Source organism: Hemisphaericaspora subhashii (assembly GCF_019202705.1).
Source record: "Hemisphaericaspora subhashii strain CBS 10753 chromosome Unknown scaffold127, whole genome shotgun sequence".
Classification (NCBI taxonomy): Eukaryota; Fungi; Ascomycota; class Pichiomycetes; order Serinales; family Debaryomycetaceae; genus Hemisphaericaspora; species Hemisphaericaspora subhashii.
Genome location: NW_026057355.1, coordinates 1 through 18,382, shown reverse-complemented (window position 1 = coordinate 18,382; position 18,382 = coordinate 1). Strand labels below are relative to the sequence as shown.

Genomic DNA, 18,382 nt, shown 5'->3' with positions numbered 1-18,382 from the left:
TTTATTAAACGATCTATAAATGAACGAAATCTAATTTACCTAATTAACAAGCCCACGTTCTTTCAACTTTAAATACAACTCAGGATCAATATATTTCAGTAAAGAAGGCTCACCAGTCAACCCCTTTCTTCTTCTCGTCTTCATCATAAAATCTCTCGCCAACGACTCCGTCGGCACCGGCTTCAAACTTGGCAACACAACACTATCATCCAATGGATCACCCGGCACTATTTCCCAATTATGAAACACAAGTGAACATACCGCCTGTCCTTGTGAATACAGTGTAAGATCAGTCAGAAACCCCACGGATTCAATTATGGGTAAATATCCCACTACTTGGAACAATTGTGTTCCTGGAATGGGTGCATCTTTTTCATAGATCCCTCTTCGCAATTTTAATAATTCTTGTACGATTTTAATACAACGATAAGTACATGTCACGTCTAATCGATATACTGGTTCTAATAATCTTGGTTGTGCGGTTATGAAACCGGCATAGGCTGCTCTTCTTACCATTGGAATAATCGTAGCTGGGGATTTCGAGATGGAGTCACCTTGGAGGACAACGTCGAGGATTTTGAATTTTGTGTTGAGGATGGGTTCGTCGATTAGGGGTCCTTCTGTGGTTGTCCATTTAAATCCGGAGATGATGGAGTCTTTGATGGATAAGAGTGGGGATTTGTCTGTGTCTAATGTATCATCAAGAAGAATGTTCCGGGAGGATGAGGAATCAGTATTGGAGAATGCCCAGATTGATCTGGATGCAAGTGAATCCCAATCGAATTCTGTTCTTAATATTTTGGAAATTGTTTTCATGGGTTGCGATTTGATATTGATTCTACCGGTTGAGATTGCTTTGGAAAGTGATGGATCATTAACTGGTTCTGCGATAATTGAGATTGAATTCTCTTTCACCGTGATTGGAATCTTAGTAAAGCTTGTCTCTGAACAAGTTTCAGCAAAGCGAACCATCGGATCACTGATTTTTATCTGTAAGTCATCATTAAAGAAATTTCTTAAATCATGCAATATACAATCCATATAAAGTTCTCCTGGGGCGAGGATTACATGTTCACCACTTTCTTCGACATTTATGACAGATGCCAAATATGATTTATTCACTTTTCGTAAGCCATCCAACAAAAGTGGCAATTCTGACGGATTGGTCGGCTCAACTGCAATTTTAAACACCGAGTTGGTGGTATATTTCGGCACATCAAATACAGTTTCTAACTTCGGATCTTGTGACAAGGTAATAGTAACACCCGGTTTCTTAATAATCGAATCAATCCCAGGACCATCTACAATAACAATCATTCCTGTATGTGCTTCCGAAACGGGGACATTATATCTTCCACAAGGTAAATAGATATTTCCCACAACTTCCAGATTTTTGAAATCGTCATTGTCTTCAAGATAATTTTCACCATAGATTCGAATTTTATCACCTTGAGTGATTTTACCTTTATGAATACGGACTAAATTAGTGAATTTCTTTCCGTTGGATGATTCAATTAGTTTTGTAACTTGTGCGATCATGCTAACGTCATCTGAGTTGGGTAAGCTTTTGTTGGTCTTGGTTGGGGCAGGGATGGTGTTTGCTATGGAATCAATTAATGCACTTATACCATTGGTAAAGATAGCTCTAAAGACAGCTTTCAATAATACTTGAGCATCCTTTTTGTATTCTGATTTATGTATTGAAACTCGGAAATTTTGCCATAATAGTTTTGCTAATTTATTATCATCAGGGGAAGCAGTAATTGTATGAGTAATGATTTTATAGATTGGTTCTAAGATGAAGGAAATGAAAGTTCTTGATAATGAGTTGTTCATTGAGTCTGATGTGAATTTATGTTGATTTGGATCATAATAATAATCTCCCCATAACATGGTTGCAAATTTGGAACTATGAATTTTGGATTGATTAATGTTGAGATATAATTGAGCAAAACTCTTTAAACTAAATGCAAAATCCAATTTTGTTGAAGCAAATATGACATTGTTTAAAGTTGGGGATAGTATAGTGTCATGGGTATATGTTGCAATGTATTCGTTAGAAGCAATGTATTCATTAATATCATCAACAGTATATTTCAACTTTAAATAACAATCTTTAATAGGTAATCGCAATTCCAAAATCAATCTATCCAATTTATTCAATATCAATACAATTGGAACATTATGTTTTATAATTTCATTTATTAATAATTTATCACGATTTGTTAATCCTTCAACTATATCAATAACCAATATTGCTCCATCACCAGAATTCAATCCAACTAAAGATTCATCTTGAAAATCAACATGGCCAGGCGTATCTAAGATATTACAAACGTAAGACTTTTGCTTCAAATCTTGCAATAATAAACTTATAGCCGATGTCTTAATTGTCATCTCTCTATCAATCTCTAATTTATGATTATCCAAGAATCTTAAAGGTTTAGAACTTTTTTGAGTTATACTTGGATGAGTATCCAATATTAAAGAATCTATAATTGATGATTTCCCAGTATGAATATTTCCTACAATTGCAATATTCCGTATTCTATCAGGAAGTTCTTGTGATGTTTGTAATAGATATTCTCGATTATAAGTTAATTCAGGTAGATTATCCCAATTGTAATCTATTTTCATTCGTTTTTCTATTCTTGGTTTGATGACAGGTTCATTGGAGGGAGCTATTGTAGCTTGTGATTGGATATATACAGTTTCAGATTGATCAGTGTCAATTGTATGTTTGACTAGTGCTTGTTGTTGTGTTTCCTCTTCTATCACTTCCTCATCACTTACATCCTCCTCCTCCACTTGTTGTAAATCTGGGAGTGAAGAAACTTCATCTTCTGAATCAGATGGTTCTCCAATTAAGTTCCCAAACTCATCATACAATTCATCGTCACTGTCCATTGTGTGTTGACTATAAAAGTGTGTGAAGATAAATTGGTGATGAGTAGGTTTATGCAATGAGTGTGGAAAAATTGAAAATTTAAATGCGGCTCACTTGGTATGAGCGATGAACAGAAGAGCAAAACAGAGAAGAGATTAATTACAAATGAAAAGTTGAATAAATTATTCTATATTATTTTTATATGTATGTCATTATGTGTTAGTCGATGTGGGTGGGTGAATGGTTAATTATAATAATACAACTATAGAGTGTATGATTAACTCTCTATGATAAAGTTTGATATTTTCTTAATTCAGTTAATAAAGTTTGTAATTGAACATCACTAACTTTATTAGTTAAACTTGGAATTAATGATTTAGCTTCTTCAGCATCTTCACATTCTAATGTCCCTAATTGAGCCAATTCAAATGGATGTAAAGGTTCAATTGCTGCCAGTAAACTAAAATCATTTAATAATTTCTCAACTGTTTCTGTTGAACTTGAATTCTTAAATCTGGCAAAATTTGATAAATAATTTAAAGTCTTATGAATAATTTCATTTGAATTGGGACCAGCTAATTCCATATTTGAAATCTCATCTTCTTTTTCATTATCTTCATCTTCATCATCTTCATCATCATGATCTCCTTGCTGTTGTTTACTATCCGTTGTACTTCCATCTCCATTATTCTCTAGCTTCACTTTCTTTTTATTACCAGTTAGTTTAGATTTTCGTTCTTTTAAAGCAGCTCTAATTAATAATCTTGCTTCTGATAAATTTAATGCAATTAATTGTTCTTGTTCTCCTGAATTTGTTATTTGAGTTAATTGGAATTCTGGTCCTAATTTCAATATAGCTGCATTCTCTTCATCATCGATGTTTTGAGTATTTGCCTTTCTTCTTCTAACTCCTAATGCACTAGTACTAACATTCATCCTTTATTTGTTTAATTATTATGTATCTATTAATGGTCAATTATCAATTACTGTGTTTCCTGTACAATCAACTTATTTATTTTGTATCCTGTAAAAGTTGATTTATCTTAATTTCCTTCTGGTGTTTGTCTTTCTATTTTAAAAGAAGTATTTTCGTTTAGTAACTTCTCTAAACTGATCTCTAGTCTTTATTGTTGGATCTTCGTTTCTCTTTGTCTCTTTTGGAGGTTTGAAGATTTGAACAAAATTGAAAGAATTGAAATGAGATTTTTTTTCCCTGCTGGGTTTTTTATCCAAAGGCACACGACTTTTTTCACAGACCTATATTAGTCTACAAGTGGTAGCCCTTGAGATCTATGTGTAGCCTACAGGAAAGTAGAGAACCAATATCTGTAAGTGATGTACATTTATATTACAAGCAAACAATGAATTTACTTTTTGAAAAGTTGGACCAATTCTCTCTTTTCTCCATGACCCTACCTCTCTATCAATTTAAAATGAATATTTTAATGCAACTAAAATGAAATTGCGAAATCTTCAAAAAAACAAATTGCAAAAATTTATTTACTTATCAGTTACATCAAACTTATATTAATATACGTCGCAGGGATTGAAGTTATCAAGTAAATGCTTATGATTATAATTAGAATACTTAGAAAAATTATGACATTAATAATAAAACCGTATTTATATATGAAACAATGTAAAAATATAAATAGTATATGCAAAGTAAGTCATGTGCCCATTCAATCTTCACTCCTTCTTTAATTAATCCTTCATTACTCCTAAATCTCCAAATTAGGTACATTATTAACAAATGGATGTTTCAATGCTTCTTGTGGAGTTAATCTCTCCAACGGATTAAGATTCAACACTTTTGTCAAGAAATCAATCAATAATAACCTTTCTTGACATTCCTTCTCAATCATAGAATTCGTCATTTTCTTAAATGGTAATTTATAATTCAATACAATATCTTTTAATACTTTATGTTTGAAATAATTCTTATTCGGTTGTTCCTTCTTCTTGCTACTACCACTATGATGATCAGCTTTTGCAGTTTCAAGAAATTGTAAATATTCTTCATAGGTTTTAATACGATAAGTATGTTTACCATCATTAGTACCCGTTTTCTTGAAAAAGTTTAAAGAATTTCTCCCAACTTCAATCATATGTTTTGGCGGCATGCCTAACATATCGACAATTTTCCATATTTGGTTATATTCAGAAGTACCAGGGAACATCGGTAATCCCAAGAATAATTCACCAACAATACATCCTAAGGACCACATATCTATTGATTCAGTATATGGTAATCCTAATATCACTTCTGGTGATCGATAAAATCTAGATTGGATATAAGTGTAGATTGTTTGTCGAGTGAAACATGCCGATCCGAAATCAATGACTTTTATATTCGGTTTATCAGGTTGGACCAATAGAATATTCTCTGGTTTTAGATCACAATGAATCATTTGGAAATTCTTAAGTTGAGCCATTGCTTCTAATAATTGTTTAGTTAATAATTTCACTAATTTCATATTTAATCCTTGGAATTGATTTTGTTTTATCAATTCATATAAATTCGATGCCAATAATTCAAACACTAAACATAAATGTTCTTTATGCATAAATGTATCCAATAATCGTATAAAATTCTTCCCATCACTATTGGAATTCAAAAATTCTAATAACCTTACTTCTGTCAATGATTGATTCATATATGCTGGTTTTGATTTAATAACCTTGACAGCACATACTGTTTGATTAGTTAAATTCTGACATTTAACAACTTGTCCAAATGTCCCGGAACCCAATAAATCCAACACCATATATTTCCTCCCTTCTTCCGTCCCCAATATATCATTAACATATAAAATATAATCACTCTCTTCATTATCATATCCATTATTAAACTTTGGATCAGATGGTTTTGTTAACACTCTCTTTGGATTTGTCGATTTTGAATATTGGAATTTTCTTGGTTGACAAATACTATAACTCTCAGTTAAATACACGGACAAGGCATTCACAGGAGATATATGAATAGAGTTCACCGAACACCTACGATATTTCGGTTGTTGATGAATCTTGGGTTTCAAATCCAATTTCGAATATATTTTTCTCGCTTTTGGTGCCGGTTTCCTAAATTTACCAATTTTTTGATGTTGTAATGCTTGTTGATATTGTTGATATTGGACAATACTCGCCGATCGTCCCAATCTATTACTTGGCGGTATATAATATGCACCACCAACACCGGCCCCTCCTTGCTGTTGTTGTTGTTGAAATTGATAATTATTACTCGGCATCACCGCAAGTGATTGTCGTCTATTTATACCAGGAGGAACACCAGCAAGTATTCCTCCACCAGCTCCACCACCTGGTCCGAATTGATTATTCATGAATTGAGCAGGGTAGGCATTGGCCTGTTGCTGTTGGCCATATCCATATGCTCCTCCAGGTCCTCCACCTCGTCCACCTGTACTTGAACTAGTACCTCCATAGAAACTGGATGCATCTACTGCTGACATTTTTCTGTCACCGCCGAGATTGACCTCTTGGTTCGCGAAATATTGATTGAATGGATTGTCTGCTCTAGTTGGAGGATGTATGAATGGGGGTTGTTGCTGTCCTTGCTGTTGCTGTTGTTGTTGATCGTCATATTCGTATGTCGTGGGTAATTGATTTGCGAATGATAGCCTTTTATTAAGCAGCTGCAGTTGTTGTAATTGTTGTTGCTGCAATAAAGGGATGGCATTTGTTTTAGTGGGTGATTGCGACATATTGGAGGTGGCTGCTGCTAATAATGACCCCGGAGCAGTTTGTTGTTGAGAGAACCATGGATTACGGAATCCTGGCATTTGATTCTGTTTCTGCTGCTGTTGTTGTTGCTGTTGTTGCATATCCACATCTTGATTGTTGAACGGCTGTTGCCCTTGTTGTCCTTGCTGTTGTTGTTGCTGTGGCCCTGGTGGAGGTAAATGCCAACTTCCACCTATTGAATTGTGCCTGTTGTAGTTGTAACTATTATAACTATTGTATGCCATAGTGGTATTATTCTTATAATGATGATTGCTATTTACCCTACTAATGGCAGTGACTCTTCAAAGTAATTAGAAATTAATAGATTTGTGATTTGGGAAGTGGGAAGTTGAAGGGGTTGTTGTACAAAATCCTTCGGTAGGTAGTGTAATGTGTGTCAAATTAAATTTGTTTTTTTTTCTTCTCCTCCTCAAAATTTCATCAACAAAATTCCCATATAATTACGAGGGTATTTAATGTGTGACTGAACGAAAAATCCCGAGGATAATCCCGGGGGTTCCATTACCATAGTTAACCCATAGTTAAGCTCAGTAACATCCGAGGAGTGACGCATTTTTTTAATTTACGTAAATTTTAAATAAATTAACAAATTTCATTTCTATAAAATTGGGCAGAGTAATTAAAAGCAACAGAAGTAAAAAATTATATATATACAGTAATAAGCAACTAACTACTATACAATTGTGGGGGGAAAAGAAGGAGGGTAAAAGCTCCTCTTTTAGGTGGCGGTGTGTATGTTTGTAATATGTCTTATGAAGTGTGTAGATAAAGAATGTGTATTGATTATTTGGATGTGTTTGGCTTGTGGAGATATTTGATTGGAAATAGCCATTTTGGTGTATTGGGTAAGGTGACTATAATGATAACAATGGGAATGATAATAAATATGTACAAGTAAATCGAATTTTCATAGTGGTTGGGCATCTCTTTTTTAGTTTCATCGCACAACAGCAACAACAGGATAAATATGTTTTTCATAAAAGTACAAAGGGTTTTTGCATCTAAGCAGCAAGTTGAACTGGTTCTTCAGGATAAGCTGGGGCCATAGTAGGTTGAGCTTGCATTCTTTGCATCATCATACCAACCCCTTCGAAAACACCTAATAAACAAGCACAAGTAATAGCTGAATTTCTAGTATGTTTCCATCCACCTCTAATCGCAAGTGCACCACCAGTGAAAAACCCAGCAATAACTGCATTCCAAGCATCTTCTCTCTTACGTACTCCCTTGACGGCACAATCAAATGTCGAGAATAAACCACCCCAAACACCGAAATTACCTCCAACTACTGGTGCTCTGGCTTTGATGGCACTCATGGCTCCATATCTTCTTTCTCCATATGGAGAATTACGGAATCCTTTAATACCATGCCATACACAACCACCAATTGCTCCCATAGCAAAGGCACCTCCGAAATCATTTAAGATAACAATAGGACATGGGTCTCTTGTGTGATCAGCTGACATTGTTTATATTATTATAGTATGTAGTTGTTTTGGTTATGTAAGTAGATATATACAAGTAAACTGGTGGCGAAGGTTGATAAGATGATGATCTTCTTTTAGCCCGGATTTTGAAAAATTTATTACAAACTGATTTCTTTTTTTTTTTCTATTTTGCCTATACAATTCATTGTTACTTTAGAAAAATTTTTACTATGGCGGTATAGAGTTTACCATAGACCGAGTTAAAATAGGAATGGTTGGCACTACCATATGCAAATTTATAAATTTGCAACCGAGTTTTCATAGTCTAATACAAGGTCCCCCACAAACTAATTATTGAAAACTTGTCTATAATTACCTAAATTACTTACTTATATATGTGAATAATTTTCTATTTACATAACATGCTATATGACGTGTTCATAATCATCATTATTATTATCATCTTCATCGTTACTACTACTTCTTGTACTCAACCCACTAGATTCATCATCCTCAGTCAACTCTCTCTTAATATGCAAACTACCACGTATGCGTTGATGTACATCAACCACGCTCTCTCTATCACTGTCTATCCTATTCGAATTCCCTTCAAGTGGAATATACTCATTTCTGCGACTTACTTGTATACTACCACCACCAATGCTACCTCCCTTTATCACCTCTCCAATATCCCCTTTCTCTTCCAACTCATCCTCCTCTTCATCCCCTACAACAAACTGATCCAAATTCTTCCTAGCAGCACTCTCCAAATTATTCAATTCGAAATAGTCAGTATCCAATTGTGGCCCCACAAAACTATTTCTCCCCCAAGTCACATATTGTAAACTAGCAATCCCAATAAATAACACAAACACAACCACGGAAAAATTCATCAGTTTCCAACTCAAATGTTTTATAACTGGTGGCATACACAATATAAAAATCGACAGTATGACCCAAATCACAGATATTCCATTAATTACCCAACCTATTTTATATAATTTAAACGGAGCCCCTCTTAATTTTCTTCTCTTGTTCAACATGAGACAAAATATCGGTATTCCATTCGCCAAAGCCAATGAAATCACCGCAGCACCCATGAAGGCATTGAATGCGGTTTGGGAAATAAGTGAAAGAAATGATAATGTTCCACAGACAGCCATAGATAACAATAATGCATTTCTTGGGATTGTGTATTGTTTGATTGAATTCACTTCCGTGAAAAGATGTGACTTTGGTAGCCCGCCATCACGAGCTAATGCATAAGTAGATCTCGAGGCCGTGGTTAAGGATCCAATTGATTGGAATAAAACGGTGCCGATCATAAGTAATGCCATCAAGAATGAGACGATGTATGATTCTGTTGCGAGTTTGAAAACTAGATCAATGGGCATGATGTTGGGGGTATCGTCAAGGAGGAGTTTTAATTCCGGGAGGATTGTAAGGATGGGGATGATGAAGATTATGCCGGTAATAGTGGCCATTACTATGGCGGAAATGGCACCTTTTGGCATATTACGTTCGGGGTTTTTCACTTCGTCGGTTATACTGAATAACATCCCATATCCGGTGATTGTGAATGAAGGGGATTGTAATCCGATTATGAAGGCTAATGGATCAGGCCAACCTGAACGAGTGTTATCAAATGTGGTTAAGATTTCTTTAATGGAGTTGGTTCTTTTGGCAAAGAAGATCAATAAGAAATCAATGGCTAATACGGTATATATGGTCCATAAAATACACATCTTATTAATCTTTTCTAAATGTTTTGAAAATACGAAATTAACAAATCCGGCAAATAATAAAATGGCAAAAAACACAATCAATACCAAGATCTTATCTTCTTTATATACATAAACATCTTTTAACCCAAAGATACTTAATATGAATTGTGCCCCTCCAAACATGATACTAATCGCATAAGTCCAATTACCAATTAATAAAAACCATCCAGTATACCAACTACTTACTTTTGAATATTTTTCATTACTCAAGATAGCACTGAAATGATAAACACCACCAGCAGTAGGATATTTACTAATAATTTCACAAAGACTTAAAACTACACATAAACTTAAGATTCCAACAAGTAACCATCCATATAAGATAGTTACATTAGCACCATCCATTAATGAGATCCACAAAGTAGAACTCAATCCAAATGGAACTCCCATCACGGAGAAACCTAACCCAATAACCGAAGTTACTGTAAGTTTTCTTTCAAGGTCTTGAGTATATTTGAAATGCTCAACTTGTTCAATTTGTTCATCATCATCTCCTTCTTGAATTAAAGAACCAATGTACCTAATAGGTGCCAGGGATCCTATATCTGAGAAATTAAAGTTATGAGATGTATATGAAGGAGGTGGTGCTTCTGGATGTATTGGGAATCCATTTGGTGGTTGTATAGTGGCTGGTGATGGTGATGATGGTGAAGTTGCTGTGATGCCGGATAGATGGGAAGGCGTAGATTGGAATACTGATGGTGGTGGTTGTGGGAATACTACAGTTGAATGATCTGATTGGGTATCTCGTATTGTCATTTACTTGTGTATATTATTTATATATTCTATTAGTTGTTGAATTAATATATGGGTAGTTACGTACGTAGTTACTCTTTTGAAGGCTGTACTTACGTAAATTGAAAAAGTCAAAATAAGAAAAAAAAAGCAAAAACGGTCAAGAAAAAAAAAAAAGATTTATTATTTATCAAAAAGATCGGTTGTGAAGTATCGGTTGTATATGATCTACAATCTTATAAGAATTTATTAGTGGATTTACAAAATGTCTAATTATTAATAAATATGATAAAAAAGCAAAAGAACTCAATAGAGGGTTTCTTTTCTTTGTAAGTCAGTGTATGTCCAATAGAAAGTGTGTGTGTGTTGAGTGAATTTAATTATTAAATTAAAATCCCTCTTTGCTACCTGTAACTAAATTTAGAATTTCCCTCAAATTGTTTATTTTGATTTGGTAAACAATGAACAATAAATCGCTTAATAAATAAGTTAAGGTTTTCTACTGCAACCAATCACCAATTGTTAACAATTTTGCAACATACGCATATTAAACAGAAATTCAACTTTTAAGAATGATACCCTTACTCAGTCTAATCAAGAATTTCTATAAGAACGATACCCTTGATCAGTCTAATCAAGAGCTTCTATTGTTGGAAGACTAGTAAAAGGTCTAACGAGAACCACTTTATTTGCACAGTAAATATAAGGGTTCTTTGAAAAATATTTAAGGCAGAGGACTTCTCCTTGATACAATGGCTTTACTCGATGACAGAGATATAAAAGATTGGTTACAATTATTTATTATTTGTTCAGGAAAACAATAAGACTAGGAATTGTAGTAGAATGTATTTTATTTTCTCTACAAGGTTGCAAAAAATCCTAACCAAAAAATTGCAAAAAATGGAAAACTCGAAATTGTCAGCCAAATAATGTTCTAATACCCTTATATGGTAGACAATTGTTGAAAGTATATAATTAGTTTATTTGTAGTAAATTGAGATGAGCTGGGCTGAAGTATGCAAAACAATGGTTCCTCCATTGTTTAAGTCTACCAAATAACCAAATACAGTAATTTGAAGGTCACACCTTTTGTCATTAGAAATGAGCATTAATTTGTATCCATAATAGACTTCTGCATTGTATAACATTGGTGTCGCATAAATAGATAAAGGCTTATTTGGAATCTGGAAAAATTCACCATTAGCAATGTTAAAATCGCTTAACTTAAGCAACCTCATTCCTAAAATTTGAATGTTCGACATTAGAGAACAATTACCTCTTTCAAATTCAGTGGTAATATTAACCACATTTTTTGGTCAATTATAAGTCCTTCAAAATAGGTGAAAACCTCACCATCGCTGGTTCTGATTTCAAACACCCGATCTTCAATACGGTCACAGACTCTAAAGGTAAAGGATTGATTGGCTTCTGTTTTGACGTTTATTAATACGGTGGTGTCACCGTTGGCATCAAAATTACTCTCATCTGAAGGGATAAGTATTGGATTTGTTGAAGTCATTGTAGTTTTGTTTAATGATAAAACCAATACGGATGAATTATGAAAAGTGGAAAACAGGGTAGTTTCTAAATTAATCAATGGTGGTGTAACTTGACATTAATCTTATCAATTCTAATTCCTAAAGATACTAAGATATCAGGATAAGAAAGTGTTTGTGAGGCGTTTGCAAGGCACCAACTCGATAATTGTTGGAAACTCGTGAAGATAAATCATCCAACAACAGTTTGTAAACCCTACTTTTTAACAAAGCATTCCCTTGACGCCGCTTTTTCATCAAGATGCAATACAATACAAGAACCGTCGTTAAAAACTAAGTTAAAATAGTGAGTTGCAACCCACGATTTCTATCGTTGGGCACAAGCATCAGTTTATTCCCAGCTGAACTTCAGCAGTATACAAAGACATCGTTGCGTAGTATCATAACCTTTCGTTGTGAAATTAAATGAAGTTACCATCATTTCTATGTAAATGTTCTAAATCTAGTAACATCCAACCAAGGATTTGAATAATAGACATTAGCAAAAGGTGCTTATCTTGAAAATTTGTAGAACCAAGTGGAATGGTCCGGTTTTGTTCTGATTTGATATTTATTAAAGCAGTAGCATCCCCATGAGCATTATAATTGATCTATCAGATTAAATTGACCAATTGATTGAGCCCGTGAAAGGCAGATGACAACCCCATATACTTGGATCAGGCTGTGTCAAACTACAAGGTGATGGTTTAGGTGTGATAAGAGGAAGACGAATTTGGAAAATCATTTGCTTGAGTATAGCGAGAAATATTCAACACTCTTTCCCTATATTCAAATAACCGATCCTCTAAATTGATTAGCTTGAGCATCCTTATAGCACCCACCTTCACACAGAAGAAATAGCTTCTACCCTCCAAATTGGTTATATTGAAAACATGCTTGCATCGACGAATATTGACTACCTTTCACAAACAACCAAGCCCGAAATATTTTCTAACTTAATAAATCACTTAAAAATAAAACTAATTTTGAACAACACCTATTTAAAACCCACAAATCCGATGATCTGTAACCTTATGGGGATTACCAGCTAAGAAACGTAACTGAGATGAGTTGAAAACTACACACAGATATTCTTCTTTAGAGAATGAATAGAGTTGTTGTTGTTGATAATTGTTGCAATATGGTATCGCTCATCACAACTAGTAAAATTCCCCAGAAATATTTTCAAGGTTAAAAAATGAAACATCAAAAACCCTTTCGTATCCATCCAAAAGAAGACTGAACTGTCACCTATGTCATTTTGAAGAAACGTTGACATTTTCACTAATTCATCCCTATTAATGAAAAACAGTTGGTCTTATATGTCCTTATTTGAATCGCCAAGGTAAGCACCTTCAACAATTATTTTTTAGTTGCGATAAAGTTTGTGGCGCATTCCAAAAATAATCCAAAAAAATAATTCATTAAAAAATATATCCTAAAAAATAATTTTATTTTTTCATTTATAAAAGTTGAAAATCACTCTTTGTATTTTTCTGTCTTGTTTCAAAAATTGAGCAAGACGGTATCAGTTGAACTGCATGACCAGCACCAACGAGGAATTATATGAAACTGAATGGTAGTAGAGGTGGTGATCTTCGTGAATGCCGGTCATCGAGCTGTTCAATCTAAAGGGAGGTAAGAAATATTATCCGATTGTGGGTCTTTCTTCCGCTAAAAGTGGATGGTATATTTAGTCCCCACCACCATATATTTAACTACGAAGAAGTCATATACTTGGAGGAATCATATGTTGTCAACGGTTGAAATGCCCCTTCTGATTTTGTGGAAAGCGTGGTCTAAAGTATTTACTGCTATTAAAAAATCCATACGAAGAGCGATACTTATCAGTCAGATGACATTTATGTTACATGTCAACCGAAGGACAATTTATTTCTGGGTTTCATATGATGATGAATTTAGAGCGAACGAGATTTAAATTATCTTGAGCCAAATCTCAAAAAAAGGGTGTGTGTCCACCGAAGGAGCGTCCTACTTATTGCTGAAGATTCTCTAAGAAATTTCGAGTAATCTGAAAATTCATCGATCGCTAGTTCTACGGTTTGGTAACTAAGCAAAAAGAAAACTCTATTTGAAATGGAAGCAAATATCATTTCTTTTGTATAGACTCACATTTAAGGATTTGTCGTTGTAATCTATAAAGTAGAAACAATTGAAAAATTAATTGACCACTATGTGCTATACAAATCTGTGTGACGGAAATATTTGAGGTTTGGTTGAAGATCACTAAGAAAATTTTTACACCGAGATCCATCGAGTTGCAAACAAAAACATGAAATTCTTGTTGCTAGAGTATTTTTTTTCTTGAGCTCCACTGCCTAATGGCTAGTAAAGTTTACCATCACCTACATGTTGTTTATACATTCCATTAAAAAAGATAACTAAAACTATAATCCGACCAAGTGAAACCGAACAGGATCAGGAAAACAATCTATGTAACCTTCCGTAGTAATCCCTTTGCAGATGCTTAATCTTACTTATCAGGACAAAATGGAAAATACGAATGCTAGAATATGCGTGTCCTGTAAAAAGGAAAGGCCAAACGACGAGCCAGAAGAAACCAGAAAGTTTAAATTGTGCACGAAGTGTCGCATCTCTAAACGAGAAAGAATGAGAGATTTCCATCGAAAGGTCAAACAGACTTTTCAAAACGGAGACAGGATATGCGGGAAATGTAAGAAGAAGAGGCCAGATGATGAACCAGAAGAAACTAGAAAGCTTTATCAATGCATAGAGTGTCGTCTCTATAACATTCAATACCAGAAAGCGGTGCGGTCATATATCCAGAGGAGTTGTGAAAATGGAGTTAGGTTGTGTATCAAATGTGGGAAGGAAAGGAAGAATGATGAGCCAGAGCTGGCCCAAAAGTTCAAAGCTTGCCCAAGCTGTCGTCTCTATCGACGTCAAAAAAATAAAACTTCGCCCAAGAACATCAAGGAGAGTCTTAATAGTGGAATTCGAATATGCCTGAGATGTCGAAAGAAGAGACCAGACGATGAACCGGAGGAAGACAGAAATTTCAAGTCATGCTCAGCATGTCGACGAAATGATCGCCAAAAAAAGAACGAGATCCGCAGAACTATCAAAGAAAGAAGTAATAGTGGCACTAAGTTATGTCTCAAATGTGGAAAGGCCAGGCCAGATGATGAGCCAGGGGAAGCTAAAACCCTCAAATTGTGCCCAGCGTGTGTTCTACATACGTCTCAAGGAGAAAGGGTAAGCATTGCTTCCCATGACATCCCTTCCGAGGCGAAGGCACAAGTCTCATCCTACGCGAACAAGGAAGAAACACACATCTCGTACCCCCTACCCACCGTGGACCATTTGTATAACTTCGATGCTCATTCGAAGTTTCCTCCAAGTGTAGAAGCACCCCCCAATAGTGACTTCGTTCAGACTGCACCTTCGGTTCAATATGAGTTAAACTTTCCAACGTGGTCCGCAGTTGGAGATAATGAGTGCACACATCTACAGATTCTGGAGTCAGGAATGTCAGATCTCTTTCCTATATACCAAGATCCTGAGCCCACGAGATTGAAAACTGAAGAAGTCCTGGGACCTATGAAAGACCCGGACAATGTGGACGTATCGATTCCCATATCGGATATGGAAGTCATTTCAAACAAAGATGATGAAGATATCGAGTGGGCCGAGGAACCATGCTTCCACCTGATAGATTTCTCGGACTCAAGGTTGCTGGACATAACGCGGTCAGATCCTGAATTACGGCATGAGTATCGAAAATGTTTGGAAAATGAAGGTGTTATGAGCTTTTTGGAGCGATATATACCAGACACCATGAATAAGTTTGATATTTGCAAAATGATCATCGATTTAGGATATCCTAAAGAAAGTATTGAAGATTATGAACATCTTACACTGACTGAAGCTATTCAGGTTTTAATTGAGTTAATTCGAAAAGACATTTCCCAAGAAACTGATTGTTGAAATTTCAAATCATTAAAACATCGAAACCTATGAGTAGAAATCAAGGCTATATTGACGGTGAAGCTCGTCGGGTTTTAAGTCCGAGCCACACTGTGTCACAGCATAAATGTACGAAAATTACCAGTTTATAGATTATTTATATATTTAAGAATTATCGGAACAAATGAGAACTTACCTGAATTAGAAATCATTCACCTATTGAATTGAGTCCTCTAAAACCAGTACTGTCACAAACAACCGTGATGAGTATTCAGTGAATGACCTTTCCGAATACTTAACTTAAGTGTCGACAAAAGAGGGATTGCTGTAAGAATATGTGAAATCGTATCCTACAAGACACCTCCTGCTAAAAACGAAAAAAGTTTGCAGCCAACATTTCAATAGCAGCATTATTGTAACGGGCTCTGAAAACAAGAAATTTCTACTGATAGACCACTTTAATATGATAAATGGGTCTTCTTCTTGTTGCTTGCATAACTTTATTCCGTTTGTAATCCTGTTTCATTACTGATACGAACATTGTCTACTTTTCGTGAAAGTAAGGTATTTGCGTTCTATTTTTAATTATACCCAAATCGAGAATATTTTTTAACTGAACAATCTACTGGTTAAAAAATAAAACTAAACTAGAACTTTCACAATTAAAGATGTCATCAGATGATCTGAGGTCTCATCGAGTAGCATACAACACGTTTATGCACTGGTTTGAGAAACTTTCAACACGTTGTTGATGTATCTCCTACTGAGATAAGGACAATATATAGCGCAATGTCCGTAAAAGCATAGTGACGTCAGATCTTGTGAACTCATTTCTCCTTTCGATTCGCTAGGTTCTTAATACATCTGAAACTTACCTATTGACAGCATTAACATTCGATTTAGCTAAATGTTGTAATTTTGTCAATCAGAACTAGTTTGAACAAGGCTAGCCCAATTCCAGGGAAAAATTTTCATGTTTAAGTAATGAAACATGAATGACCCTTGCACCCCCCCTGCCCCCCCAAAGTGGAATAAACAATTCCTATCTAATGAAAAGTTGATACTGAGGTCCTTAGTAATAGCTATTGTTCTAATTACCAAGAGATAATTTATATAGAGTCAAAAATTTCTGGGCTACTATATGCTTATCTTATTGGATGAGGAACCAGAAAATTATTATTTAGTCGCAACGGTTTGGGGGCTTAGTCTAGAAGAAAAACAATGCAAAAAAATATTTCGTAAAAAATATCCCCAACCAAAAAAATAATATAATTTTCAAATATAAGTAGTGGATAACTTTCTCCTTTTAACTTTTCAATCTTTTCACTTGCTAGAAGAATACAGGTCTAACAGCATGAAGCCCACAAACGAGGAATTATATAAAACAATTACTGGTGGTAGAGGGGATCTGCGGGAACGCCGTCCATCAAGATCTTCAATCGATAGTGAGGCAGGGTCTCATGGATCTAGATCTTCTCAAGAAACAGAAGAAGATGTTTGTTTCCCGTTGTTGAGAGAGCATGTTCGAATCAATGGGATTGATTTCGACGAAATCGAAGAGTTTATCAAAGACGAAACTGATGAGAAAAATTTGATTATGAAACAACAACAATTGCTCGCAAGGAAATATACCGGTGATAACGACTTTGCCACAGCTAGTTCATCATTCCACTCAAATGCCGCTTTGAAATATACTCCCAAGAATATTTTGAGAAAAACGCAAACTGGATTATCCAAAATAGCTACTCGTCGCACAAGTACAAATGGATTCGAACAAGTTAAATCCACTAAAGCACTTTCTCAAGATACTCCTTCCTCGTTTGAAGAAGATGAATATGAAATCAAACAACTCCATCCCCAGCACAACATTAACGACCAAACAACAACTTCGTCCACATTAGAACAAGTAACATTTGGAGGCACCCGTATCACCGATGGTTATCTTGGCTCCGCTCCCGATCGTTTCTCCTTCTTCCATTCCAACTCAGAAGAAACCATCCATGCACCCGACTTTCCATCACTCGTGAGCCCTGGTCAGTCGGTCCGTGATTTATTCAAGAATGGAGAAGAGACATGGTGGTTAGATTGTACATGTCCAACCGATGCCGAAATGAAGATGTTGGCCAAAGCCTTCGGAATCCATCCTTTAACTGCAGAAGATATTCGAATTCAAGAACGTCGGGAAAAAGTTGAATTATTCAAAAACTACTATTTTGTTTGTTTTCACACTTTTGAAGGAGATATTGAAAGTGAAGATTATTTGGAATTGATAAATGTATATATGGTAATATTCCGGGAGGGGGT

At 35.1% G+C, this 18,382-nt stretch overlaps 8 protein-coding genes across 8 annotated transcripts; 2 read left to right on the top strand and 6 right to left on the bottom strand. All coding sequences in view use genetic code 12, as the record gives it.

Moving 5' to 3' along the window:
* Positions 1–39: 39 nt before the first annotated feature.
* Positions 40–2,907, bottom strand: SNU114 (U5 snRNP GTPase; the record flags this gene model as incomplete). The annotated part of the gene is made up of 1 exon (XM_049408594.1): positions 40–2,907. The coding sequence occupies one exon, from the start codon at positions 2,905–2,907 to the stop codon at positions 40–42; it is 2,868 nt and encodes a 955-aa protein (XP_049262101.1).
* Positions 2,908–3,172: 265 nt separating this feature from the next.
* On the bottom strand, positions 3,173–3,823 carry RPB4 (DNA-directed RNA polymerase II subunit; the record flags this gene model as incomplete). The annotated part of the gene is made up of 1 exon (XM_049408592.1): positions 3,173–3,823. The coding sequence occupies one exon, from the start codon at positions 3,821–3,823 to the stop codon at positions 3,173–3,175; it is 651 nt and encodes a 216-aa protein (XP_049262100.1).
* A 785-nt stretch (positions 3,824–4,608) lies between these two features.
* YAK1 (serine/threonine protein kinase) lies at positions 4,609–6,873 on the bottom strand (the record flags this gene model as incomplete). The annotated part of the gene is made up of 1 exon (XM_049408591.1): positions 4,609–6,873. One exon carries the CDS (start codon positions 6,871–6,873, stop codon positions 4,609–4,611), a length of 2,265 nt encoding a protein of 754 aa, XP_049262099.1.
* Positions 6,874–7,650: 777 nt separating this feature from the next.
* Positions 7,651–8,115, bottom strand: TIM17 (protein transporter; the record flags this gene model as incomplete). Its single annotated transcript, XM_049408590.1, has 1 exon — positions 7,651–8,115. One exon carries the CDS (start codon positions 8,113–8,115, stop codon positions 7,651–7,653), a length of 465 nt encoding a protein of 154 aa, XP_049262098.1.
* A 386-nt stretch (positions 8,116–8,501) lies between these two features.
* Positions 8,502–10,619, bottom strand: TPO5 (Tpo5p; the record flags this gene model as incomplete). The annotated part of the gene is made up of 1 exon (XM_049408589.1): positions 8,502–10,619. One exon carries the CDS (start codon positions 10,617–10,619, stop codon positions 8,502–8,504), a length of 2,118 nt encoding a protein of 705 aa, XP_049262097.1.
* A 1,237-nt stretch (positions 10,620–11,856) lies between these two features.
* On the bottom strand, positions 11,857–12,114 carry J8A68_004610 (uncharacterized protein; the record flags this gene model as incomplete). Its single annotated transcript, XM_049408588.1, has 1 exon — positions 11,857–12,114. One exon carries the CDS (start codon positions 12,112–12,114, stop codon positions 11,857–11,859), a length of 258 nt encoding a protein of 85 aa, XP_049262096.1.
* A 2,527-nt stretch (positions 12,115–14,641) lies between these two features.
* On the top strand, positions 14,642–16,099 carry J8A68_004609 (SIR2; the record flags this gene model as incomplete). The annotated part of the gene is made up of 1 exon (XM_049408587.1): positions 14,642–16,099. The coding sequence occupies one exon, from the start codon at positions 14,642–14,644 to the stop codon at positions 16,097–16,099; it is 1,458 nt and encodes a 485-aa protein (XP_049262095.1).
* A 1,333-nt stretch (positions 16,100–17,432) lies between these two features.
* On the top strand, positions 17,433–18,382 carry J8A68_004608 (uncharacterized protein; the record flags this gene model as incomplete). Its single annotated transcript, XM_049408586.1, has 1 exon — positions 17,433–18,353. A coding segment is annotated over one exon (921 nt), but the record flags the coding sequence as incomplete, so codon positions are not given.